This window comes from Lycorma delicatula, chromosome 10, assembly GCF_047948215.1.
Source record: "Lycorma delicatula isolate Av1 chromosome 10, ASM4794821v1, whole genome shotgun sequence".
Taxonomy (NCBI): Eukaryota; Metazoa; Arthropoda; class Insecta; order Hemiptera; family Fulgoridae; genus Lycorma; species Lycorma delicatula.
The window spans coordinates 27,237,552-27,260,269 of record NC_134464.1 but is presented as its reverse complement, the minus strand read 5'-3'; the positions used below and the strand labels follow the sequence as shown (position 1 = coordinate 27,260,269).

At 31.0% G+C, this 22,718-nt stretch overlaps 1 protein-coding gene across 1 annotated transcript in view; it reads right to left on the bottom strand.

The window, feature by feature from the left end:
* Positions 1 to 1,962: 1,962 nt before the first annotated feature.
* Positions 1,963 to 22,718, bottom strand: part of LOC142331111 (beta-1,3-glucan-binding protein-like) — a 190,710-nt gene continuing 169,954 nt past the window's right edge. The window contains exon 4 of the mRNA XM_075376786.1: positions 1,963 to 2,130. Within this exon, the coding sequence (XP_075232901.1) occupies positions 2,026 to 2,130 (105 nt within the window). The 3' untranslated portion in view covers positions 1,963 to 2,025. The remainder of the gene's footprint in view (positions 2,131 to 22,718) is intronic.

Genomic DNA, 22,718 nt, shown 5'->3' with positions numbered 1-22,718 from the left:
ATAAAATTTCAATAAGTGAAAAAAGAGAAAAAGCGGTTGCTAGGAAAATTAGCCAAATATCTGGCAGAGACTTCTTTCTCTACTCAAATAAAATACAAACCCTCTTTGATAAGTGTGTGGTGAGATGGACTATAAACAGATTTCATGAAATTCATAAATAACTGCCAATTGTGAAAAGATAATGTTAGTGCTTAAAGCTGCCATTGGTTATTAAGGAAAAGAGACAAGTTTGAGAAAAATAATAAAAGAATTGGGCTTTAGGTGGAGAAAAACTGAAATTAACAAAAACGTTTCGCTAAGATACATGACATAATGTTTAAGCATATTCAGTATCTGACTTCTATAAAAAAATTTAGAATTGAAAACAGGCCATTAGTGTACCTTGACAAGTCATATATATTAACTTTCCACATTAATAAATTGTAGTATAGTGATTCAGGTGAAAGGCTGAAATTTCCTTACTATTGTACATACCGGAGAAGAAATGAGTTTTATACCAAACTCCTTACTAACATGGAAAGCAGGTTTAAAAAGTTGTGGCGATTACAAAGGTCAAATGAAAGTGGAAGAAAACTTAAAATGAACAGAAGAGATGTTCAAACCTTTCCGATAATTCTGTGGTAATTTCTGACAGTGCACCCTATTGAAATGCTGTTTTAGAAAAATTACCAATCTCCTATTCAAGAAAAATCAATAACATTATGATAAAATGGTTGCAGAAGCATTTTGTTCTTCATTCTTCCTCTGCTAACATTATCTTTTTTTACGGCTGAAACCACCGTTGTAGACTCAGTAAAAGCACACAGGGAAAAGTTTTACTGTCTATATAATTGACAAAGTCTTACAAAAACAAGGGCATGACCATTCCCTGACTACATCCATACCATCCAGATTTAAATTGTATAGAGATTGTTTGGTCAGAAGTTAAAGGATATGTAGCAAGTCATAATCTAACTTTTAATATCAAAGATATTCAAAGACTGCATGAAAATAAAGTGTCCAACATGAATGAAGAAAATTGAAAGGTGTATTGTGATAAAGTAAAGGAAATAGAAGCTATAATATATATGCTATGAGTGCGATAAAAACACATTATTGACAATACCATGGAATCATTTATTATTTCTTTACAAGAAGATAAAGAAAGTGACAGTGATGATTTTGATGACAGTAACCTTAAAAATGATAATGCAAAGTAGATAGCGTTAACCATGTTAAATTAAAATAGTTTTATTTTGTCCTAACATTTAAAAGTAATTAGTTTCTGCTGTAATTTCCTATTCCATTATTAAGTGTATTTAATCATTTTGCACTAACTTTTGAAAAAAAATTGAATACAAGCACTCAGCGAATGTAATACATTTTGATTTGCAAATTATACCATTTTATATCTTCTCTTCTGTAATTCTTGTCACATTTACAATTTTGAAAAATGCATAATAACATTTTTTTTCACAGAAAATGGACAGATATTAAACAATTTTTCAGTGAGCCAGTTAAATTTGACAAAATTGTAATAATTTTCAAAATATTCTCATACATTATACATTAAGATGTATAATGTCTCATAGCTATACATTAAGATGATTAAAATTTCAAAAAATTGTGTTCTGCAATCCAATATTAACACCACAATACATCTTATGAGGGTTCATTTGCTGTTAGGTAATGAAGTAAATAAATGTTGTACTAAAAGGATAACAGTATGATTTGAATTGCAGCCATCGCTGCCATGGCACCAAGCATCAAGATTGGTTGTGCCGCCTGTACTTGTTTAATTTGTAAGAAAATTACTTTTGTTTAAATATGTAATTCAGACCTTAAATTTTAGATGTGATCATTTTTCTGTGTTTGATGGGCGAAAGGAGCAGCAGCAATAGTAATCTCCTCAATGTGTAATAAATAGCATGAATGACTATCCAGATATTTTTTTTAACAATATGTTCTGTTTTTGCAAAATCTTTATTAATTCTACTGTTAACAACTTGTAATAGTGTCTATTAAACGACTGTTAAAATTGTTAGTCTACGGTAATGCTGTTACTTTTACGTGATCAATTTGTAGTGCTGATTCTTCTTCATTCCAAGTCTGATACCAGTTTTCTCTGTCCTGCCAGAAATTAAGTAGGTACTGGATCATAAAAAGAAAAATCAATGATAAATACTAGTAAATAAACAGTTAAATATTTACATAAAATCACTTATATAAAATTATTTTTAAATTACAGTTCTTAAGCTTGAAAAACCCTTGTCCTTAGGATTTTTTTTTTTACATTTGGATTCAAAAAAATAGTTAATTTAAGGGTAAAATATGCAATTAATTTATTAAAATTATATTAAATTGAATTAATAAATGAATTCAATTTATATTAAATTGAATTAATAAATGAATTCAATTTATATTAAATTGAATTAAATATGCCCATAATTTTCATTAGCGCAAGCCTTTATTTTTCTCTTCTTTCAGCAACTCTATTTGAATTATGCTCTTCCTAGCAGTGCTACCACTTGAAACTGTTTTCATTTCCTGAGAAGTATGAGGGCATTATTTTTAAGCAATAGTCCCTTTATATGGCCCCAGAAAAAAATATCTGCTGAAGAAAGAATAGAAGACAGCAAACCACAAGCCTTTAGAGATTATTTTGTGCGGCAAGTAGCCACATCTTGCTGAAACCATGAAGTCTTATAATCTATTTATTAAAATAAAATAATCTATTGAATTCTCATGATAAATGTATGCTGCAAGTGTTAAAAAAATATGGTAATTAATGATTGAGAAGTGGCATGCCATAGATCAATTATTTGAGTTTTTTTTCAATGACTTTAGGAGAGTTAAACTTTTATTAGTCATTCATATAATCATCATGGTATGGTTTTGAAATGTTACCTGATTGATTGGTGTAGCAGTGTTTGTTTCTAAGTAAAAACACTTTTCAACAGTTCCCTTAACTGAAGACTAGTTGAAATGCTTCTTGGCATGAAATAAAAGAAATTATTAACCCCTTAACAATATAACCCCTTTATTTTTTGTTTATAAATATTTGTCCTGTATCTGGAAAAACTACCCACAAAATATTTATCTCTTATTATTACAAACTTGGATATACTTAACATATTCACTAAAACGTTTAAAATTATACCGAAAAAATAACAAAGTTGAATAGGGTTGTAAACCTATCCTAAATTATATTGTGAGTTTTAATGTTATACAAATGTGATTTACTGCATGAAATATGCAATATAAAAATTTACAAAATTGAATATTATGTTCAAAATAACCTGAAACTATACTTAAAAAAAAATATTGCAATCTTTTAATATTAGGAAATCATTTTGAAAAGTTACATTTAACAGTAATGTTTTAAAATGCAGCTGTGAACTACACAAAAAGCACACAATCAAGAAATCCATTCAGAAAGCATCTTCATAAAGAATGCAAAAGGAGAAATAACCGACAACACAGTTGTAGGACTTTCCTGTCACATGACTTTTTTCTGAATCGCAGCTTCCACATACAACTTATAATTTTATTTAAATATAATATTTTTTATACAGCTGTAAGTCAGTGCTACACTAGTAGTCCTTGTGGTGACAAGAAGTACTATTGACACAGTACACCCAGCCACTAGTCTAAAGAATTGTTTGAAATGGAGGTGCAATTTTGAAAAACATTTTTTTTGTAAATGTTATTTTTTAACTGTTAACAAATATGCCAAGAAAAATAAGATCTTAATAGATGAAATTTTGAGATACTGAGGGTGACTTTGCTCTACAGCCTCACCCCTTTGACTTTTTAAGTTGAAAATTTAATGGCATTAGTGCACCATATACGGAGGTAGTCTGACCAAGTTTGATCAAAATTAGTACTGTAGTTCTGGAGATATAAGGTGTGAAACACCAAACACACAGGTACATACAAACATCCAGAAAATTTCCATCCAGTTTTTTATTCCTTAGATGTCAAAATGTCAAGATCTGGTGGAAACCGCATATGCCTAAATTGGATTTTTATTATTAATTTTAATTTTGACTTTTAATTTGATTTCTTTATTAATGACTTCATATTTTGTAAATATGCAGTTTTAATTTTAATTTACAATTTAAAATTTTGAATAAAAAAAAATAGATTTTATTTCCGTTTTGATTTAATGGGAAAGGATCTTTTAACAATTTTAAATTTCAATGAGTAAATTGCAACAAAAGATTTGAAAAATTATAGAGCAACTGATGATGCGAGGTACTTGCAAAAGTGTTCTTGCTTTGATTATGGAATAAGGTAGGTGTCCTACCTTTTATTTTTTTATTAATTCTGTACTTGGGTTGATCGGATTAATATAAAACCATACAAATACTTTTAAGATGAGAGTACGAATAAAATATTAATATTATAATGCAATGCAGCAAATCCAGTTTATTAGCAAAGTCAGTTGAACAATGAATGTCGTCACAAATAATAACTGCTGATGATTTGAGGGCTAAAATAACAAACAACCTGACAAAATATCAAAGAACAACTGGGCTAAATTCTGATTCTGTCAACCACTGTTGATATTTTGTTTATTGATGCTGAATTGTGATTTTAAAAAACTAAGCACTCAATATTCTTTATATTTTTATTTTTTTTTTAGATGATGTATTATTGAAATGAATCTGAAGAAAAATATTTTGTAATTAAAAGTCATCAAAAATATAGGAGATTACTATAAGTTTTAGATAATTTTCCTCTGTCTTATGTGGCATTGCATTAACATCTGAACATTTCATTCAGAAGGTCCCAGGGTTTGAGCATCGGTCATGGTTGATACTTTTTTTTTTTAATACTAAACAAATTTTCCATTTCACATACCCAGATACATATTTTGAGGCAATGTTTAGAATTAATCATTTACCAAAATAAGTTAAGGATCTATGCTATTTTTACTGGTTTGTGGTTTATTTACCTTACCTTAGCAGTACCATAATTTATCCATGGCTTTTTATGGTTATTTTGTGTGGTTGAATTATCTGGAAATTCTCTTACTCTTGACACCAAATGTTATATGAAACTGTAAAAGAGATTACTAATAGTACTATTATTTAATCTTAAATAAAAGTAATCTTAGATCCTGTACTGAATCTGTCTTTCTAGATATCAATGATTCACCACGTTCTAATTGAGAAAAATAATTATATTATCTGTTAAGTTTTTATATCATATTTTGTTTACATTTAAAAATATTGTAATGGCAGTTTTAATTGTCCCTAATTCTTTTTCTCACCGCTCAGCTGACTCAACTGTAGACAAGACATGATGAAATGTAATAGTACGGTTATACACAATGTATTCATCTATTCAATTTATTTATTACATTAATACTACTCAATATATTCAATGTGTTATTATTAAACCAAAATGCAATTACGACAAATAAGATTATCAAAATTCAATCAAAAATGTTTCTTTACAAAATGTATTGAATCAATAAATAATGCATAAACTTAATTATTCATCTATAATCATTCAAACTTCAAATAATCAACATATTTATTGGTCCTCCAATCCAGATATTGAACTTCAGTGATGTATTCAATACGACTTATTTAATTTTAAATTGTAAGTTTCAAAATTGACTTAATTCGTATAGACATTCATTCGTATAGTTATACAAGCTACTCCAAAAACTGTAATGCATACAAACATTATACGCAGTGAAATTTAACTATAAAAGTGTAAGCAATATTGGAATCAATGTGTCTGAAATTTCCAAATTGAACTGGATAGTGTTTTCATGTGTTATCTTAGTTCGCCGAGTATACGACAATCTACAAGGAGCTACAAAAATCAACATTCATCATATGAGTAACCCATTGTTCATCTTATTAATTAATAATTAATTGTTTAATAATTAATCTTATTAATTTCTTATTAATATATACGTTAATATAATTAAATTCAAAATGACTGACCAGGAGACACTCAACAGTAAGACTTTGCAGACTAATAGCAAGGAACTTTTTAAAAAACGTGGTATAATTAAGGCATCAATCACACGAATCAATACCTTTGTTGATAATTTTAACCCCACAAAAAATGAAATATATTCTTTACAAATAAAATTAAGAAATTTGTTAGAATTACAAGTTAAATATGATGACATTCAGTCTCAGTTGGAAGCTGTTGATGAGGATACAGCTGAAGACAGAATACAAACTGAAGATAATCTATGTAACATAGAATGTAAATTAAAATCTTTGTTAGATAAAATGTCTATAAAACCTCCTGATAAATCAGATCCTACCGATATGAAACCAATTATTAATAATCAAATGCAGTTCTTACAGCCAATTAAATTGCCATGTTTTAGTGGAAATTTACTTGACTGCCAGCATTACTTTAATACATTTAATGACTTAATTCATTCTAGAAATGACCTTTCCGATATTCAAAAATTACACTACTTACAGTCATCTTTAAGGGATGAGGCCCTTAATATTATCAAAGACTTACCAATTACAAGGGAACATTATTCAGTCGCCTTAAATCTCCTTAAACAAAGATATGATAATAAATACATAATCTCTGTATGTATGTATTCCAATGAAATAAGTTCATTGGAGGCAATGAATTTACCAATAAATCCTTATGAGCTCATTGTTATGCAATTACTAGCACCAAAATTAGACAAAAATACTTGCAAAAATTGGAAGGAAAGACTTTCTAATGAAAACTTTCCTAATTTCAAAAACTTTGTTGAGTTTCTTAATAATAGAAGGCAAATACTTGAAAATGTTGCAGCTAAACTTGAGTATAATTCGCAATAAAATAACACTCACTCTTTTAACAAACAAGTATTTAACAAACTCTTTAAAGGTCAAGGGAAATATAACAATACAAATAAAATTTACAGAAGAAATTTAGTTAGTTACCATGCAAATTCAAAAATTATTCAATGTACTATGTGTAAATCCGATCATTATTTAAATGCATGTAAAAAATTTATTGATTTAACAGTAGATGAACGCAAGGAATTTTTAGTCCAGAATAAGTGTTGCTTTAATTGTTTTCGAACAGGTAACTGTGTAAATAATTGTATGAATAAGCATGTATGTAAAACATGTTCCAAAAAGCATCATTCCTTAATCCATACAGAGGAAATTAATAAATCTAGCTCTAAGCCTGAAAATAATACTTATCGTGCATTAAAATTACAAACAAAAATGTTTTATTGTCTACTGCTGTGTGCAATACTGTGGACAAACATGGAAATTATCAGACATGTAGAGTGTTGCTTGATTCAGGCAGTCAAGCCAATTTCTGCATAATGGAATTTGCTCGTAAACTTGGGCTAACCTTAACAAAAAATAATCTTCCAATTTCTGGAATTAATAACTCATTATGTCATCAAATTACAGTGTCACAGTTAAACTATACTCTCGCTATGAAAACTTTACATTAGACATTGTTTGTGCTGTATTACTGAACCTAACTGACAATCTTCCTGCTGAATCATTTTATTCATCTCATCTTAATTTACCTTTCTTTCTTTTTCCTGTTTAGCCTCCGGAAACTACCGTTTAGATAATTCTTCGGAGGATGATATGTATGAGTGTAAATGAAGTGTTACGTCTTGTACATTCTCAGTTCGACCATTCCTGAGATGTGTGGTTAATTGAAACCCAACCACCAAAGAACACCGGTATCCACGATCTAGTATTCAAATCCATGTAAAAATATCTGGCTTTACTAGGACTTGAACGCTGTAACTCTCGACTTCCAAATCAGCTGATTTGGGAAGACGCGTTAACCACTAGACCAACCCGGTGGGTTATCTTAATTTACCTGAAAACTTATTTCTTGCGGACCCAAACTTTAACATTCCTTCAAATATTGATGTCCTTCTAAGTGCACAGTACTTCCTAAACCTTATTCTGCCGAATAAATTTGTACGTAACCAGCATTTTCCCTTGATACAAGAAACAAGACTAGGATATACATTAGCTGGAAACCTTCCTTTAAATGTTACACGCAACAATTCCGTTTCTTCCTTTTTCATTCATAATGACAATATACTTCTTTCATCACAGATAGATAAATTCTGTGAGGTAGAAGAACCTATTTTAGTCAAACAAACCTCTCATGATAACTCAATATGTGAAAGAAATTTCATAGAAAATACAATTAGAAGTAAGGATGGTAGATTTATAGTTACATTACCTTGTAAATCAGATAACATCAAACTTGGTGATTCTCTTAATAACGCCAAAAATAGATTTTTGTCTTTAGAATGTAAGCTTATTCAAGACCCTAGTTTTAAGAAGGGATACTCTAATTTTATTAATGAATATATAAACCTAGGTCATATGTCTGAACTTAATTCAAAGGATTTATTGATACCTGACTCAGAAATTTTTTATCTACCTCATCACACTGTTTTCAAGGAAACAAGCTTAACAACCAAACTAAGAGTTGTGTTTGACAGCTCAGCCAAATCCAGCAATGGTGTATCTCTAAATGATACACTAATGATAGGACCTACGGTCCAACAAGACTTATTTTCAATAATTTTAAGATTTAGAGTCCATAATTATGTTATCACATCTGATATCACAAAAATGTACAGACAGATTCTAGTTACTCAGGACAGTAATTTGCAAATACTGTGGCGTGAAAACCCTGAACAAGACTTAAAGCACTATGCCTTAAGAACAGTAACTTATGGTACAACTAGTGCCTCATTTTTAGCTACTCGTTGTTTAGTTCAAATTGCCAATGATAATAACGATCAATTTCCTAATGCTTGCAGAGCCATATTAAATGATTTTTATGTTGATGACCTTATTACAGGAGCTGATAGTGTATGTGAAATTAAGCAGTTAAAAACTGATGTATGTAACTTATTAAAACAGTATGGTTTTCCCCTTCATAAGTGGTTCTCCAATTGCCAAAATATTTTCTCCACTGATGATACTGTACTATTAAATACACCTATATCATTAAATAAAAATGAAAACATACATACTTTAGGTATATTACGGAATAATTATTTAGATAAATTAACTTATGAAGTCAATCAAAGGAAAGTTAAAATATTCACTAAAAGACATATTTTATCAATTATTTCTGGTATCTATGATCCATTAGGTCTTATTGGACCCATTATATTTTTATGCAAACATTTTATGCAAAGCCTTTGGCTAGTCAAGTGCAATTGGGATAATACTTTACCCGATAATTTACTATCGCAGTGGCAAATTTTATACAATCAATTAAGTTTAGTTAGTTCTATAACTGTTGACAGATGTGTAAAGTTAAACATTGATAGTAGCACAAATCCCTTCAACTCCATGGATTTGCAGATGCATCTCTAAACGGTTTCGGATGTTGTATATATGTTAGAATTACTTACTGTAATGATAAGGTTTCATGTAATTTATTGTGTTCCAAATCAAGAGTTGCCCCTTTAAAACAGATGACTCTTCCAAGACTTGAACTCTGTGCTTGTTTGCTCTTATCACGTTTACTTAATTAAGTTACATTAGCTTTAAATGAAAGAATCAATGAAATTCATTTATATTCTGATTCCATGACTGCACTCCATTGGATTCATGGTCAATTGACCAATTGGAAGTTGTTTGTATCCAATCGAGTTTCAGAAATTCAACAGTTGACTTTTAATGTGAAGTGGCATCATATTGAATCACCTTCGAATCCTGCCAATATACTCTCTCGGGGATGTCTTTCGGAAAAATTAATTAATTTTGTATTATGGTGGCATGGTCCAAGCTGGCTTTTGCAAGATTCTTTGTTGGCCAACTAATTATCACTTTAATTCTACTGAAACAAACTTTGATCCTCAATGCCTTGTTGGAAAACGTCAAACTGTTCAAGTATCTCTTTTGACCTGTAATATTACTGATTATACTGAGAAATACTCATCGCTGTCTAAACTAATTCGTGTCTTTACTTATTGTTTTAGATTCATTCAAAATATTAAGCATAAGTCTACTAACGATAGAAAATTTGATTGTCTTCAAATGAATTAGAATTCACTCTTGAATTTTTCATTCATCAATCTCAGTTAGCATATTTTAAATCTGAAATTAATGATCTTCAAAACCGTTTCATTTCGAAACAAAGTAAACTCAGTTCGCTAGATCCATTTGTAGACGTTTTTATAAAGGTTTACTTCGTGTAGGAAGTAGACTGGAACATTCTAATTTGTCTTTCGATAAAAAACATCAATTAATACTACATCCTCATGCAAACATAACAAGGTTAATCATCCACAGTGAACATTTACGTCTTTTACATGCTGGACTCCAATTAACTCACAATTCTCTTCGTCAAAGATTTTTTTATTGTGAATGCAAAAATAGCTATTCGTTCTATAGTTAGGAAATGCCTAAAATGTTTTCGTTTAAATGCTGATAACCAATCTCAGCAACTTGGTCAATTACCCTCTTCTAGAATCACTCCTTCGCGAGCCTTTTCTAGTTGCGCTATTGACTATAGTGGCCCTATTATGATTCGCCATGGCGGGCAGAAATCTAAAATTCTTTCAAAGGCCTATATTGCGCTTTTTATTTGCTTAGTTACTAAGGCTACTCATTTAGAACTTGTTTCAGATTTAACAACTGAATCCTTCATTGCTGCCTTAAGACGATTTATTGCTCGCAGGGGTATTTGTAATCAAATGTATTCAGATAACGCTACTAACTTTTGTTGTGCTAGGAACACTCTTTATGAATTGTTTCAATTTTTTAAATCAAAGGACTTCAATTCGGCTATTCAATCTTTCACAAATTCTCAAAATTTCAAATGGTCATTTATTCCCCCTTCCTCGCTCCACTTTGGTGGCTTGTGGAAAGCGGAATCAAGAGTGTTAAATTTCATCTTCGCCATGTCGTTGGACAAACCATTCTTACCTTCGAGGAATTTTATACAATTTTAACTCAAATCGAAGCATGTCTTAATTCTCGCCCACTTTTTGCTATTTCTAATGACCCTAAAGATCCTGAACCGCTTACTCCTGACCATTTCTTAATTGGTTCTCCTCTTACTTCATTTCCTGACCCAGACTTTTCCGAAATTCCAGAAAATCGTTTAGATAGATGGCAATTATTGCAGAAATTTATTCAAGTTATTTGGCAAAGATGGTCTAAAGATTGTTTACATCAACTGCAACAACGCAATAAATTGCATTTTCCTAATAGAAATCTGGGTGAGGGCGATTTAGTTTTAATTTGTGATGACAATACTTCTCCATTATTTTGGAAATCTGGAATTGTTACTCATGCTTTCATGGGTTCTGATAATTTAGTTAGAGTTGTTGACATTCGTACATCAAATGGTGTATTTCATAGACCAATACATAAATTGTGTCTGTTACCCTTATCAGATAATTAATTAAAATGTTAAGTTTTTATTCAATGTTCTTTTTATATGTATTCATGTTGTTATACTTATTACTTATGTATATCTTATTAAGTGTTATGATACTACCTAATATTTTTATTATTTGTCAAAGTTATTTTGTTCAAAATTGTATCATATTTGTATTACATTACATTCTTTATATTTTAATTATTTATGTTTATATTCAATATCAATAATTTATATTTAAAATCTGCCGATTTTGGCGGGCAGTAATGTTAAGTTTTTATATCATATTTTGTTTACATTTAAAAATATTGTAATGGCAGTTTTAATTGTCGTAATCCTTTTTCTCGCCGCTCAGCTGACTCAATTGTAGACAAGACATGATGATATGAATAGTACGTTATACACAATGTATTCATCTACTCAATTTATTTATTACATTAATACTACTGAATATATTCAATGTGTTATTACTAAACTAAAATGCAATTACGACAAATAAGATTACCAAAATTCAATCAAAAATGTTTCTTTACAAAATGTATTCAATCAATAAATAATGCATAAACTTAATACATATTAGTCTATAATCATTCAAACTTCAAATAATCAACATTATCAATGTATACAAACATGTACCTTTACCTTTGTAGACTTATGTCATTAGTTGATTGAAGATTGAGACACTCTACTATGTGTTATACAAATTTAAGCTTCACTAGAATGCTGCAAGCATTTTTCCATCAGAATTCATAAGCTTGTATATAATAAGTAATGATATAATTACTATATTTATCATTTAAAAATTATTACTTTTTTTGTAGTTTCTCTGTAAAGGATGTGAAAAGATTTCATTCACCTAAGCAAAGAAGAAATGTTTTTATTCCCCATAATATAATAAGAAAACTGGTAATAAGTAATTTGGTAAAAAGTAAGGTTTACAAATAAATAAAAAAAAAATAACTGTTCAAGTTAAAGTGAGAACCTCCTTTTTTTGAAAAGTAAACTGTTTATTAGTATAAAGCATGCTGGATTTGATTTGTGTCAGTTCTTTTGGTACAGTGTTGTATGTTCTTGTGCGAACACAATATAAATGTTTGTACAAAAACATATATTTATTTTATGTGACAGTAGTACCAGTCCCTATGGATAGTCACAAAGATGATTGAAAATGTTTTAAAGTAATTTAAAAAAAAAATTTAATATAAAATTTCATTATTCATCACTGCAAAAGTATATTATAATGAAGTATAGTTGCATTTTATATTAATAAAATTAATCTCATTGCCAACAACTTCACAAACAAAAATACAGCAAAAATAAATATAACAGACAGAAGGAAAATAATATGGTTTTGTTATTATAATTTACATCTTTATCAAATGGAGTAAGATAAGATGCATTTGGCCATGTTGAATCGATTTCCTGTTTACTAAATTGAAGGTACTCGTATATTGGTTGCTGAAGGTTAATATTTGTATTTATTTCTTTAATTATGTTCCGATCAACAATAAATGAAATGCTTTCTGGAAAAAAGTTCAATATCAATAAAATAAAGTTTTCTATCCCAATAGTAATTTTTTTTACACTTTTTAAAAGTTTTCTTTTACAATAATATCATCATGATTTACAATATTATTATGATTTCTATAACTTTTAGAATTATCAACTACATTTCACTAAATCATAAACAGAAAATTAAAAAAACATTTAAAAATTAATAGCTAGATGCCAACCTCCATGGCTGATTGGTAGTATTTCGACCTTCTAACCAGAGGTCCCAGGTTAAAATCCCGGTCAGGCATACCATTTTTCATATGCTACAAAATTTTCATTTCATATTTCCACTGCACAAGCTTTGAGATTATGTGGTGACTTTCAGTTGTTGAATGATCATAGCTGAATAATGACTTTGATACTGTCCAAAACAGTCATTTTGGATTCAAAATTATCAGAAATTTGTTTGATAGTTTTTAAATAAACATTTTATATTGCCTAAATTTTGTTCAAGATAAAAGATATTCCTATGAAAGTTCTTCTGGGTAAGGACACTAAGTTAAGGATAGGCATCCTGATGGTTTTACAATATCTGGAACATATTACATAATAGTATTCTAAAACCTGAAGGATATTTTTAATAAAACAAATTGCAAATAGCATTAATTACATTTAGTAAACAGGTTCCTGTAAATCATCAAGAACACCTACTGTTGGAATTTATTAATAGCTAATATGCGTAGCAGTTAGTCTAAAAGACTTGATAAACATTTCTAACATAATTGAGAGTTAACAGTACCTCTACTTTTCTTGATATAAATTTTTATTTTATTATATTCTATATAAAGAGCGTACTAGCCAACCCAAGTGGGAAGTTATTTAAATTGTCCTTAAATAACTTTTAATTATGATATAGTATAAACTATAATTTCTGTTTGTGCATGCACGTATGTAACTTGGCATATGGTTAATAACCTGGGATTTAGAGGATCAAAAATCTTAAAAATTTGGTATGGTTAACTTGTAAATCAATTAGAAGCATGTTGATAATATTACAGAATTTTGGAGTCATTGTCTCACATGAGAGGGGGACGGTCAAGAAAGTATTTTCTGAGGAAGTTTAGAGTTGCAAAGTTTTCAGTCTATAGTCGGATTCAGTTTTATTATGCATACACAACTTAAAATACTACAATTTTTTGAGAGTGCTTGTTTTTCATGTATAAATAATATATATACTTTTTTTTATTATCAGTAGTTATTTCCTTTTATTTTTATGGTTATTTACCTTCCCTAATTCTCTTCTACCTACTGATGATGCCATCAAAATATTTCACTGCTTTATATTCCTGGTTTTGACTGGTTTTAATTTACAGAATATTTATATAAATATTTTCATTTTTCTATATAAATAAATTTTCAGTAACAATTAAGTATACTATTTGTAGATTTTGCTGATGTATCTATAAAAAAAGTTTTGTGAGATAAATAAAATTTTAAACTACTTTAATTTAGTGAAACCAAACTTAATTTTATTTGTTCTATTAGCTAGATCAATATATTAAATCTCTCCTTTTCATAATGCTGTTCTATTCAAAATTATTTTTTTCTTTTGAAAAACTCATACATATTTGAAAAACTGTAGTTTTAGATTAAAACATATATAATGAAAACATGAGAGAAGTCTGTTGATATTTGAATCGAATACACCAATGTATCGGTCTGTTAGGATACATATTTTGTAAAGTTTTAACTGGTTAAGTTTTCTATTCCACTTTTACAACTTACACATTTCAAATACTAATTTATATAGATCATAAAACATGTTTTATTTATAATTTTTATCTAAGACCAAGAGAAAATTTGAAGGAAGAAACAGATAAAAGTTTTCAAAGACAATGTTTAATCAATTGCATGTGTTGGAACCGTATTTCCACAAAAGGTATTTTGAACTTTCTCCCAAAGAAATAATGGATTAAATTATGGTACAGTTAAATTACATTACTTGAAGTCCTAAATGATATGTGGAGGGCTAAACTGGATATTACAGAAACAGGTTATACCTTGGGATTAACTCACAATGATAATTATCCCAAGGTACAACAGTTTACACAAGCTCTTTTTTCCTCTATATAGGTTAATTTGGTTTTATATGAATTTTAAGCAAATACTCATTCTGTGTAATATTTAAATCAACAGTCTTGACTCTTTTTCAGTTAACAGTTTTATCTTTTTACTATTGTTAAGCCGTTAATTAAATATCGCTTCGATTAAATATTAAATGAAGATGAATTATAGTTGTACCTGGTTTCCAGATTAAGGTGAAATTATGAAAATCATTTTGCCAATAATTTCGTACAGATTGTGTACTGAAGGCATTTTTCATCAATCATTCCTGCAATTCCAAATAAGTTTAACTTTAGAAAAGACAATGGAAATTTTTGTTCAGTTAAAAGTTTATCATTCATTCCCATTTCTATCAACAGAATCATACACCTTTTTAAAATGTAAAATGTAGTACATAATTCTTGTATTTCACCATTCTATCTCATTTTATTAATTTCACACGAATGATTTGTTCCACACAAGATCTTTCTGTTCTAAACCACCCTGATAAATTCTCCAAATTGTTTATTGATGTGCTATTCAGTTTTCTACAACTTTTATAAGATTTTATAGGTTACTAAAAGAAGAGATATTCCTATGTGATATTAACTTCTATTTTGTCTCCTTTTTGGGTAGAGGATGAATTAGGGCAGACAGCCCATTCTTATGGGATTTTTTCTGTTTTCCAAATGTTTTCAAATAATTTCTCTAATAGATCATCACACATTAATTAACAAATCAGTAAAATTATAAAAGTTATGCCATTATTGAGTCCTCACCAGATACTTTCTTATTTTGTAGATATCTGATTAAATATTCAGTACTTACGTATTAACACCACCGCAGCTACAGCTTTATTTAAAAACAAAGTAGTGAATCACATTTCGGTGGAAAATGAACAGTCTGTATTAATTTTAATAAATGGTTATTTATATTTATTTATTTTATAAATATAATTTAACCAAACTTAACCTATGCTCATTTCGCTTGCTAACCTTGACTAATTAACACCGTAATTTTTTGAGTATTTATTTAATAAATTCAGTAATTATTGCAATTATTTATTATTTAAATAATCAAAACACTACTGTTAATTAGTCAAGGTTAGCGAGTGTAGGTTAAGTTTGGTTGCGGCAGCACCGGTGGTAAGGGTGCTGAAAAAAGGCAGCTACACCAGGAAGATAGTAGTGCACATTAAGGACCTGGACCAGGACACCACCCATGAGGATGTAAAGAGCATTGGATAAAATGCTAGGGGCGGACGCAGAAGTGCGAGTGGCATCCCTGCGTTCGGTGTTTGGATGCACGCAGAATGCATCAGTAACCATAGCCCTCAAGGACACCCAGAGGGTAGTGGCGATGGGACGTGTCCTGGTCAGGTGGCAGTCGTGCCGCGTTGAACTGAGACAGCAGGAAACTCACTGTTACAGATGTTGGGGTCTGGGCCACCAGGCTACGGAATGTAAGGGTCCAGATCGCACCCAGTGCTGTTTCAACTGTGGTGCGACTCGACACAAAAGGAAGGAGTGCACTGTGCCCTCCAAATGCCTTAACTGTGGAAAGGCGGGCATAGAACGGGAAGCAAGGCCTGCACGCACTAATGGTTAAAATATTACAACTAAACACAAACAGGAGTGTGGTGGGCCATGACCTGCTGTGGGCGGTTGCTACCAGCACAGGAGTCGACCTTGTAACGATAGCAGAGCCAAACCACAGAAGGATCGCCTGCGGCCCCTGGGTTATGGGCGAGGATTTGGACGCTACGATTGGAGTTGTGTCGGGTAAATACGTGGTAATGTCTACCGCTACAGGAAAGGGCTTCGTGGCTATGGAGCTGGCGGAATTTGTCCTCATCACCACCTATGTCTCGCCGAACAGTGGTGTGGAAAGGTTCGAGGCATTCCTTGGAGACCTGGAAGGGCAGCTGCGTGGGACACCAAAACCAGTTGTTCTGACAGGTGACTTCAATGCTGAGTGCCTTAAACTAGGGGGGCATAGATCGACGATGAGGGGGTATGGCCTTGGGGCCATGGTGTCCTTGGTTGGCATTACGGTGGTCAACACGCCAGGAGAGCCCACCTACATAGAAAGAGGAGAGGGGTCGGTACTGGACATCACGGCTGTATCAGACGTACTGACCCCTAGGGTGGAAGAATGGAGGCTCCTACCTGGTGAGTTCGGCAGCAACCATCTAGCCGTCGAATTCACCATCGCAGTGAGAGCACCGGGGAAACCACGAAGTCCGCCCCTATGGCGTCCCTCGACGACGCACATCACAAGACGGCGATGGTCGCAATGGTGGGTAGGAGAAGACTGCAGAACATCAAGTTCAGAGTGGACGGTCATACCGTGGAAGAAAACGGCTGTGCAAAGTACTTAGGGGTTTGGCTGGACCGCTCTGGCAAATTCACTACCCATCTCAGGAAGGCGTCGGATAAGGCAGAAAAGGTTCTGGCAGCAGTAACCAAGGTGATGCACTATAAAGAGGGGCCGAAGGCGGCCAAGCGAAGGGTGATGCTCTCAGTTGTCTCCTCCGTTGTTGTTTGTAGTCCCGGTATGGTACGAATCCTTAGAGGTCATAAAACTTGGCAATTTTCTTTTTTTACTCAATAAATATAAATAAATTACGAAATTAAAAAATTTCTTTAAAACTGACTATGTTTCAGGCATAAACAGCAGAAGCCTCCCCACCTTTAAAGTTGTAACATATATAGAAAAAAGAATAATTTAACGTTTAATTATAAACATTAGATAATTTCTGTTAACTTGTTTTAAATTATGCACACTTAAAGAATGCTTTATTTTTTCCCTTAATAAAATTTCTTAATTCAAGCTTTTTAATGGTTGTAACCATTATTTTCTAATATGGATATATTAAGATGACTGTCTATTTTAAAGTATAACTCTCATTAAAAGATTTCTGAGAAATGTTTCAGTTTTTCTCTTTGGTATGTAAATTATAATATGCTTCTTTACATTAGAAAGATTATTAAAAGCCTTTTGGCAGAAGTTAGAAACATAATTTTTCTCTTTTGTATGAATATTAAGATGTGCCTTTAAAGTAGAAGGATGGTAAAAAACATTTCGCAGAAGTTACATATATAACTTTTCTCTTTGGTATGAATATTAAGATGTCGGTTTAAACTGGAAGAACAATTCAAAATCTTTTGGCAGAAGTTACAAACATAATGTTTCTCTTTTGTTTGAATATTTAAATGTGATTTTAACGTAGAACTTCTAGTTCAATTATCAATAGTAATCTGTAAAATTAAAAAAAAAAACAAATAATTACAATTGAAAATGAAAGGGACACATTAAAAGTCAATATCAGATTATGATGGAACAAAACTCTGTTACCCAACATGTTTGAGGACTTTACTGTTACTCAGATTTTTTCAGGATTCAGTATGCAACAAGATGGTGGTCCACCACACTTTATGAAGATGTTACCATGTTCCTGAACAATGCTTCCCTGGATGTTGGATCAGACGAGGAGGAATATCCAACAATATTTAAATATATATATGTATATATTCACATACATAGGTGAACAATTTAAAAACCAAACTGAGAAAGCTGGAACTGCAGTTATTTGAGTGTCACCTTTAACAATGCTTCTGTTAGCACCGTTATTGTTTTCATATTACTAATCTCATCTACTGCTGTCAGTCAGAAACTATTCGCACATCAGTGCAGAACGTTTTTTTCCTACTCCAGGAATAAACTTCTCTAACTGATTACACCTACAGTGTACATTCTTTATTCAGGTTATTTTTTACTGAATTAGTTGATATTCTAATGAATATGACTAATCTTTATGCTGTTTCTTAAAAAAAAAAATTAGTATACCAGTCTGAGGTTTCACCTGACTTTTTTGTAATTCATTTAGCAAAAACATATATATATTTTGGATTTTGTAAAACTAATTATAAAGCAAATTCCTACACACTGTATTTTTTCAACCATATGATTGTACCTCTTTTTCCTTACGCTGTACAAATGTTCCAAATTTCTTTTTAATTTTACTAAAATAAATTTATTTTTATATACATAAATATATTTTTACTTAGTGTGTTACCCATTAAACATTATAATGATATCTGCACTATATATGATAAACCTTTTTAAATTATCCAGATTTGGCATTGCAAAGGTCAATCTGGATAATTGGTGTTCCAATTATCCAAAATCTAACACCCTTACCTCTTCATTTTCAACTTTTAAATTTTCTAATTTAACTAAGTTGGTCTCTTCAATTGCTAAAGGATCTTTTTCAATATCACCATCAATAATATCAAGTGGTTCCTCTTTCAGTTGCATAGCAAGCGGTTCCTCTTTCAGTTGTAGTAAATCTACTTGCTGTAATAAAAAACAAAAAATGAATGACACAAAGTAAATATTTTATAATTTTTTGTATAAAGCAGGTCAACTAAATTAAGGGATTTGAATGTTTTTGTAATCTGATAAACTGATTTTTATGTTATTTTGTGCGCGGATTTCAAATATGGCCACAATTTTTTTTTTACCTCTACAAAGAATTCTAATTCTACTGCCTTTTTCTTTTCCTCTCAACACTTTTCAGGTCACATTTTGTATTGTAGTCAGCTTGCGGATCATCTATATGGATGCACTAACAGTACTCTGCAATCAGGTTCATATTCTGCCTTCCCTCATATCTGCGTTCCATTTCGTTTGTGTGTTCCATTTTGTTTATATCTTTGTGAAATCTTTCACTCTGGTCTTCACTTAGAGCACCAAGATTTTCAGGTAAGTAATCAATGTGAGAATGCAGAAAATGTACCTTCTAGCTCATCAAACAACCCAAGTCTTGGAATTTCATTAGCATTACTTCCACTATAAACTTAAAATTTGGGTTCTTATTGTTCCCAAAAAACTTCTTTATGACTTATTTAAATGCTTTCCGAGCTTCTTTTTCAATGTCCTCTATATTGTTTTGAAAGACTCCGTCTTCAAAAAGTTTACAAAATCTGGACCATTGAAAATACCTTTCACTTTCAGTTCTGACAGTTGTGGAAACGTATGGCATATATATTTAAAACACTCTCCTTCTTTAGAGAGAGCCTTTACAAATTGTTTCATCAATCCCAGTTGTAGTAAATCTACTTGGTGTAATAAAAAACAATAAATGAATGCTACAAAGTAAATATTTTATGATTTTTTGTATAATTTATAAAATTTAAAAAAAAATTGTATTTCTAATTCACTTACCACAAACATTAACAGTGCAGCCACAGTTAAATTATTATTACTAGGTGACCTTAATTTGCCAGGTTTTCTAAGGGAAACCCTACAAAATGTTATCATCCAAACTTATAAAAATGCTGCTACTCACTTTACGGATTTTTCTACAAAATGTAATCTTTTACAATCAAATAATTTGTTATAACTCTTGCATTAATTCTCATGATTTAGTTTTTTCTAATCTTACTGACGTGAAGTGTTAATGCTCATGGTGAAATTCTTTATCGTTATAAATATATCATTTATCTTTAGAGATAACATCATTGTCTAAGATTTTGAATTCTAATCCTATCTGTCATAAATATTTCACAGATTATAAAAATATTAATATTGTAAGATTCAACATTTACTAAATGATCACCATGTAAGCTTGAAGGTGTGCATCCGTGGTAATGGAATTTTGTAGTGTTTGAAAAATGTTATGTCTGACTGGAATTTGATTATGATATAGAAATTTCTGTTGAAAAATTGCAACAATGAATTAAAAATATTGTTGATTGTCATGTACGAAAAGTACTAATAAAAAAATTAAATTTTTTAAGCAGTTCCCTAGTCAACTCATTATTGCAATTATTAACAAGAAAAACCTCTATAAGCTTCAAAAACAATGTACATCTACTACTTATTAAGAATTATTTAACAACAAAGTGTATGTAATACTATTAGTTGTAAAGATTTATTATTAAATTATACTGGTAATGTTGAGGAATCTTTATTTAATGATTCCTAAGATTATTTTATAGCTAACAAAAATGACAATAGATCTTCTCCATCTCATATGGATTTTGAAACTAACAATGATTTTTGTAACTAAAATTACAAAAATTTAATTACATTAAATTTAATTGCCTCCTCTATGAATCATGAGACCTTGCCGTTGGTGAGGGGGCTTGAGTACTCAGTGATACAGAGTAGCTGGACCGAAGGTGCAACCATATCGGAGAGGTATCTGTTGAGAGCCAGACTAAGGAATGATTCCTGAAAGAGGGCAGCAGCTCTTTCAGTAGTTGTTAGGGAAGTGAGTCAGGACGACTTAAACTGCCATATCAACATCACTCTCAGTCCTCTGAGTACTGCGCAGCTGAAAGAAATGGAAAACTACAGCTGCTTTTTTTCCAAGAAAATGTGGCTCTCTGCATTTTCATATAGCAATGATGGAGGCGCCTTCCTTGGTAAAATATTCCGGAGGTAAACTAGTCCCTCGTTTGGATCTCCGGGTGGGGACTACTAAGGAGGGGGTCACCAGAAAATTAAAAAATAACATTCTACGAGTCGGAGCGTGGAATGTTAGAAGTTTAAAAAAGGTTGGTAGGCTGGAAAATTTAAAAAGAGAAATGGATAGAATAAATGTGGATGTAGTAGGAATTAGTGAGGTTTGGTGGGAAGAGGAAGGCGACTTTTGGTCAGGTGATTTTAGAATAATAAACTCAGCTTCAAATAATGGGCAGGAAGGAGTAGGTTTCATAATGAACAACAAGATAGGGAAGAGAGTAGAATATTTCAAAATGCATAGCAATAGAATCATTGTAATAAGGATAAAATCAAAACCTAAACATAAACCGACAACAATTGTTAACGTCTATATGCCTACAAGCGCCCATGATGATGATGAGGTAGAGTGTGTATACGAAGAGATTGATGAAGCAATTAAACACGTAAAAGGAGATGAAAATTTAATAATAGTTGGAGATTGGAATGCAAGCATTGGAAAGGGCAAGGAAGGAAATATAGTAGGTGAATACGGGCTGGGCAAAAGGAATGAAAGAGGGGACAGACTTATTGAGTTTTGCACAAAGTATAATTTAGTAATTGCCAACACCCAATTTAAAAATCATAATAGAAGAATATACACTTGGAAAAAGCCAGGCGATACTGCAAGGTATCAGATAGATTACATCATGGTTAAGCAAAGATTTACGAATCAACTCATTGACTGCAAAACTTACCCTGGAGCAGACATTGATAGCGACCATAATTTGGTGATAATGAAATGTAAATTGGGATTTAAAAACCTGAAGAAAAGGTGTCAGATGAATCGGTGGAATTTAGAGAAGCTTGAGGAAGAGGAGGTAAAAAAGATTTTTGAGGAGGACATCGCAAGAGGTCTGAGTAAAAAAGATAAGGTAGAAAAAGTAGAAGAAGAATGGGAGAAGAAAGGAAATTATTAATCACCAGAAGAAAACTTAGGCGGAACAAAGAGAACTGGTAGAAAACCTTGGGTTTCAGACGATATATTGCAGCTGATGGATGAACGTAGAAAATATAAGAATGCTAGTGAAGAAGAAAGTAAAAGGAACTACCTACAATTAAGAAATGCTATAAACAGGAAGTGCAAACTAGCGAAAGAAGAGTGGATTAAAGAAAAGTGTTCAGAAGTGGAAAGAGAAATGAACATTGGTAAAATAGACGGAGCATACAGGAAAGTTAAGGAAAATTTTGGGGTACATAAATTAAAATCTAATAATGTGTTAAACAAAGATGGTACACCAATATAATAC